At 42.6% G+C, this 6,530-nt stretch overlaps 1 protein-coding gene across 3 annotated transcripts; it reads left to right on the plus strand.

Annotated features, from left to right (window-relative positions):
* Positions 1-1,122: 1,122 nt before the first annotated feature.
* Positions 1,123-5,102, plus strand: LOC126981074 (U-scoloptoxin(01)-Cw1a-like). Of its 3 annotated transcripts, none has more exons than XM_050831756.1 (3): positions 1,123-1,350; positions 3,528-3,757; positions 4,475-5,102. In XM_050831756.1, the coding sequence occupies exons 1-3, from the start codon at positions 1,341-1,343 to the stop codon at positions 4,646-4,648; spliced, it is 414 nt and encodes a 137-aa protein (XP_050687713.1). In that variant the 5' UTR covers positions 1,123-1,340; the 3' UTR covers positions 4,649-5,102. The 3 variants fall into 3 exon arrangements, with proteins under 3 accessions (XP_050687713.1, XP_050687714.1, XP_050687715.1); XM_050831757.1 differs by having other exon boundaries at positions 1,304-1,328; XM_050831758.1 differs by lacking the exon at positions 1,123-1,350 and adding an exon at positions 2,680-2,828.
* Positions 5,103-6,530: the final 1,428 nt, after the last annotated feature.

A 6,530-nucleotide genomic window follows, 5' to 3' on the forward strand; every position in this document is an offset into this window, starting at 1 on the left:
CTTCAAACAAGTGGAAGGTAAAATTTCTAATGAAAATGTAAGTAATGAGCAAGAAAAGAAAGGGAGATGGTGTGGAGACCAGATCTTTGCAATGCAGGTGGTAGTTGGAATGTACCAAGAGAAAGGTAGGAAGCTGCTGCCTGCTTTCATGACCCTGGAGAAAACTTATGACAGAGCTGACACGAAGGGTTTATAGAGTGTTTTGAGGATTATGGTGTGGAAAGAAATCTACTTAACCCTCTCGCGCACCATAAGCTTCCAATAAGTTTCTGTTCTGCTCATACATTTCTCAGGCTCGACCGGCCTTTTTTTGCCGCCGCGATACAAACTTGTTTCAAGTCTCCGTATAAAGTATTGTAGACAATAAATCCGACGTACCAACTCTTCCCCACTCGCTAGCTTGAAACTTTGTGGGCCAACTTTTTTAGCCGAATATATGTTTCGAGGCGGAATTTAGTGAGGATTCTTATGGTATCCTCAAATTTCTCATACGCCTATTAGTTCCCGAATTACACCGAGAAAACTGTATTTTTTTCCTCTCCCATCAGAGTAGGCTAACAAACAAAATTCGCTGAAAACTTCTCATCTACGCTCCTTAGAAAAGTTGCCATATGTTACCATTAAGAATCTTATCCCAACGAATAACGCTCCCAAATTTGACGCACTTTCACCGAAAACTTCATTTTTAATAAATTTTTTAAAACTTTTATGACGCGTGGACAGTGTCCGCTGGACCTTGATGCCCCTGCGGGACTGGCCGCCGCAGACGACCTTGAATCTGCTGGAGGTGACCAGACAGACTGCCCTTCCTAAAGTTTCCTTCCCACCATTCCTCGCCCCTAAACCTGCTCCTTCACCGCTTCATCCTGGCCCCACCACAGCCTCTTCATCATATACATGCATGTGCCTGTGTGTGTGTGTGTGTGTATATAAACGTCTCTTTGTCTGTCTGTCTCTTTCTATCCATTTATCTAAGTATTTATTTATCTCTATCTACCTATCTTTTTATCTATATCTATCTATTGATCTATCTATTTAGCAGTAATAGCAGCGGCCGTAGTAGTAGTAGTAGTTGTAGTAGCAGTACGTTTTACTTAGGACCCCTCCGACACCGCAACGACCTATCATCCTGCGAGTCCTTTTGTAACTCTGAGGCTAAAGCTTACCAGACACCCGGGAATACCAGACGGACAGGAGGCGCAGGCGGGCGGCTCCCCGATCTGGGTTTAATACGGTGTTCCCCCTGCCCTCCCAGCCGCCCCTCCCTCAGCCAGACACGAGTGACCCGCTGACCGTGTGCCCGGGCCCGGCAGGCATAATGCTGGAAGGTCACTTATGTAATGCTGACGTGTGCGTCTCATGTGTTGTTATTTATGTGTTTGTTTCATAAACTGGTGATGGCGGTGCAATTGATTTTTGTTGTTATTGTTCCTGCTAATGTTTTAATTTTCACTTCTTACAAAACACCGTTCACTGTTGTCGATGTTGCTGTTATTGCTGTTCTTTGTTCTTGTTGCTGTCCTCTGCTGTGCCTTCCCTAGCTGCTGCTGCTCCCACAGTGGCCGTTGTTGGTATAGTTACGGAGTGTTTTGCTATATGTTGATCATGTCATAAGTATACCATAGCCCGTAGCTTGCTAACCCTTGACTGTAGCTGCTCCATTTGTCTCAACAAGGCCCCGAACGATCGGTGTTTGGCTCACTATCATGCAGTTTTCATTGAGTGCAAACAGGTCTTTTGGACCATCTAGAGGTTCGCGAGTCGTCATTATGCAATAGTGGTCTGCAAAACAATACTATGTAATTATGTAGTTGTCTGCGAATAGTTTGACAGACATATGGGCATAAATTACCTCGAGTAAATATAACTGCCATGGTCACATACTTCCATGACAATTTTTTTCCCATTGGTATTTTCCCAAATTCATGTTTGTGAAAATTGTTGACGTAGACGCGCCACGTTACCGAAATGCCCACAAGACCTTGGGTGGGTGAGAAGTAAGCGTCTGGAGTGCAGCGAGAATTGGGGATAACTTGTTTGCTTCCTTAAAGTTATCCTGGGAACTCTGTAAAAAGACATGCTGCTGCTGTAATGTGTATGTGTGTGTGTGTGTGTGTGTGTGTGTGTGTGTGTGTGTGTGCAAATGCGTGCTTATTAGGAGATTATACTACTGCTCCATAATTATTCCTTTCCCACACAACAAAAATACATTTACCGCTACAGTTCTATATCGTCGTCACTGTTCGCCTCTTTTAAGTACACTTCTCCTGAGTCTACCCTGCCGTGTCTGCTTTCACACGGCACACATTGTCGGGCGGCGCCAGGATGCCTCCCGCCGGTTCTCCTCGGAGCGCCACCCCACGCCCAGTCCTCGTCAGGAAATTACGACCAAAGATACCCTGTGGTTGGCAGCGACCACCTGACCGCCTCACCCTGTCCGTCCTCAAGATTCGTGTTATAACGACTAATTTCCTACCGCCGCCTCTTCATGGCCCGCGGCGAGGACAGCAACACTCACTCACCCCGCCAGTCACTTTTCTCACTTTCTCTCCCTCACTCTTTCTTAATGATGAACTATAACCTCGTTTACGATTATTATTTTCTTATAAATGCGAAGGAAGCGAATAAGTGGTCAAGCGTGTAGGTTCATAAATATAACCACACGGTACAAGTCCCCAGCCTTCCTTTTCTATCTGAGCAGACTTTCCCTTAATGGAAGGATATACCCTGACCGGTTTGAAAGCACCTTCGCCCGTCTAGGTATAAATACAGAGGTTGGAGCGGCACGGCGCAGTTCTCTACACCCACTCCCTGCAGACCAGAACAATGTAAGTTACCTGCTTTTTCATCTATCTGCTTCAAAACGTTTAGTAAAGAAGTAAGGGGTTTTGTCAATCTTTGTCATGTGTTGACACCAAAGACTTAGCAGTACGTATTGTCGCTAACATTTTGCTGGCTGATGGTATCCGGGCATTGCTGATCCCTCACACTACTTTTTAAAGCAAGATGACTGATATAGGGAGGATGGGAGCATTTAGTAAAAATACGATACGTACATATTCTAACAGCGTCTGTATATGCGTGTCTTTGTCTCGCAATTGTGGGTGGAAAATACGCCACATGCCTCGAGACCAAACAGAGCCGGCTTTGGCATTGGTCGTATACAGGTGACCGATTACGTCGTCACCATTTGGAGGGGGGCGCTCTTGAAGAAACTTACACAATTATAATAAGTAAATAGAGTAAACTTCGCCGGTGGGCAATGAGGTGACGTGGTGACGGTGTTGATTTTGGCGCCTATATATCATAATCTCGCCTAGAGCGGCAAAATGGCTAGAGCCGGACTGGAGACCAAAGAATAGGTTATTGCCATCAATTTGAATAGATTCTGATTCTCTAACGATATACACACTAGTGCGAGATTGTCAATAGAAGTTCATTATATATTTCTGCTTTGTCAGTGTGACATACCGATAAAATATATACGGGTCGTTAGTCCAGCATGTGTTTTTCCTTTATTTCGGCAGCCGTCCTCCGCACCATGAAGACCCAGTGTGCTGTCGTGCTCTTTGCGGCGTGCCTCATCGCCGTCACGGCGCGCTCGGCCTATCAGCTGCCTTACGGCGCGGAGCTGCTCCATAGGCAGATCGTCAACACTTTCTCCTGCGCCGGGCGGCCCTACGGCTACTACGCCGACGTGAACAACGATTGCAAGATCTTCCACGTCTGTGTGCCCGTCAGTGATGAACAGGGCAACGTAAGTGTTCCGGCGCTGGCGGAAAGATTTCTAAGTGATGATGATGACAATGATAATATTAATACAAGAATTAACAACACAAATTATAGATAATATTATTGACAATAATGAAGATTGTATTTATAATAATCATTACAATCAATTATTATTATTATTATTATTATTATTATTATTATTATTATTATTATTATTATTATTATTATTATTATTAATACTTTTACTACTTCTACTACTTCCACTACTACTACTACTACGGGCCTCCATCTATTGGCGTTTTACTACTACTACTATTATTATTATTACTACTGTTACTACTACTACTACTACTGCTACTACAACAACTATTCACAATAAGTAATAATAAAAGTAATAATGACAATAAAAATGATAATAATAGGTGATTATAATAGTAATTATGATACTACAACTACTACAACTACTACTACTATTATTTATACTACTACTATTACTATTACTTCTACTACCACTACCACTACTGCTACTGCTACTACTTCTACTACTACTACTACTACTACTACTACTACTACTACTACTACTACTACTAATAATAATAATAATAATAATAATAATAATAATAATAATAATAACAACTGTGATAACAAAATAAGACAACACGAGAATATTCGGTAATACTTTAAACTAATCCTTCACACTTCATCTGCACGCCTAACTGCCTCTCCTTTCCCGGGCCGGCAGCTGGTGGAGGAGGCGCACTTCTCCTTCATGTGCGGCAACCAGACGGTCTTCAGCCAGGACACCCTCGCGTGCGCCATGCAAGAGGACGCCTACCCGTGCGAGCAGGCCGAGTCTCTCTACGACGCCTCCAACGCCGAGTTTGGACGCATCCCGGAAGACACAGAGGAATTCTAGGACGTGCGCCCGCCGAGTGTGTCCTGTCCACGGCTTCCTCTCCCCCGACCCCCGACTCTAGGCTGATGCGGACCGTGCCACCACCAATGTCATGTAACTCCTCCCACGACACGAACAAAAATAATGATAATAATAATGATTGTAAAAATAAGTAATAATTATAACTATGATATGGCGGGGGTATTATTATTATTATTATTATTATTATTATTATAACCAGCTGCACTCATTTCCTTCATACTGTTGCACGGATCGAGCCCAAGTCTGTCGTGATGGTTCTCTTAATATCTTGTTCTGCAGTCAAAGGATGAGTTCAAACTATTGCTCGTAACACCTTTTCCCAGGATTGATTTCAGCTAGCAAGGTCTTGGTGATAGTTAATGATTTGATCTGATTTTGTATTGCTGCCCTTAGACCTGCCTTCAGATTCAATAAATAAAGACAAGAAAACACATGTTTGGAGAGTCGTTTTTCCAGCACTGACGATCCCATAACTTTTACAAGCACTAGTGGTAGGTAGGTCAGCATGCTGCTGTGCTATTTATATTATCCTCAAAAGTCAATCCTGCAATCTTGCAAACAACTAGCATCTCAGAACTCCAATTCACCATTGTCTTGGAGTTCATACTAATAAGGTAAAGGTGGGAGCTTACGCTGTAGTTGCGCGTGACCTCTGAGCTTATCTTCGTCCCATTGGACCTTGAGCCAGTGGTGAGTGAGAACTCATAACCCCGGGACACAGGGCAAGTGAAACATACGAATTACCACAATTTACCTTCTCCAGGTTGCCCAAGGTACTTATTTATCGACCAGCCCAGAAAGGACATTGGCAGACATCAGGCTTTTGCTCTAAAGGATGCAAATGGCAACGTCACGAATAACGTGGAGGCGACCGTCAGGGTTGCGCCAATCTTCAACTCCGAACTATACAGTGATTAAGATGAGTGGGAGGAAGGTGTTGCGTCGAATGCTTCAATGAACTTAGAAGTTTCCGGTGAAGCCGTGGATGAAGTTAAGAAACTTTTAAAAGGAATGATTAGGGGCAAAGCAAGAGATTACCTAACTACTAAAGATCTAATAAATAAAAAAAATCGGGTAGTTTCATACTTAAAGAAACTACTTCGTGTATGAAATGACTGCAGCTTCAGATGGTCCTCAGTTCTTTAGCGCTTTTCTGTCGCCTTCTTTTGTGCGAATTAATACAATGGTGTCATTTTTTCCAGGCTCTAGACCCTAGAGCCTGAGAATGCCTCCATTATATCAGTTACAGAGGTGACGTAAAAGACTTGAAGAAATACCCACCAAATAGCCTTTTCTCAGTAACATAAGGTCTGGTATCCTTCGAATATTCCTTCACAATGATGATCTGTTTAGTTTGATTATTTTTTACGTCGTACTTTTCATATATATATTTCCCAACAATCAAACTTCAAATTCTTCTAAACGTCCCACTGAGAAATAGTTTCAACAATGCCAGTCAGTGTCTTGGAAAAAAAAAATTTGTTGTCTTTGATTATTAAAACTTAGGAGTATTAGCCGCAGACTTTTGTGAACACGGTTTTTCAGTTTGAACTTTCGAAGCGTTTCTTACACAATACACATAGCGTCGGAATGGCGGACAAACATGTCACTTACGTAAATGGCAGTGAGGTTAAGCGTAGCACGAAAGGGATAAAGAACATCATCAAATTACGAGACCTATGAAAACAAAAAAATCGCACATTAAATCGTTTTCTTATTAAAATGTTAAGTCAAAAGTAAATCTGACATTCCCTTAGTGCTATCTCGGCATGAAATAAAAATGCTAGAGAATTACATCAGCGAGGAAGAATGGATGCATCTTCGGTCACTGATGAAGATTCTCTCTCTCTCTCTCTCTCTC

This window comes from Eriocheir sinensis, chromosome 46 (genome assembly GCF_024679095.1).
Source record: "Eriocheir sinensis breed Jianghai 21 chromosome 46, ASM2467909v1, whole genome shotgun sequence".
NCBI lineage: Eukaryota > Metazoa > Arthropoda > Malacostraca > Decapoda > Varunidae > Eriocheir > Eriocheir sinensis.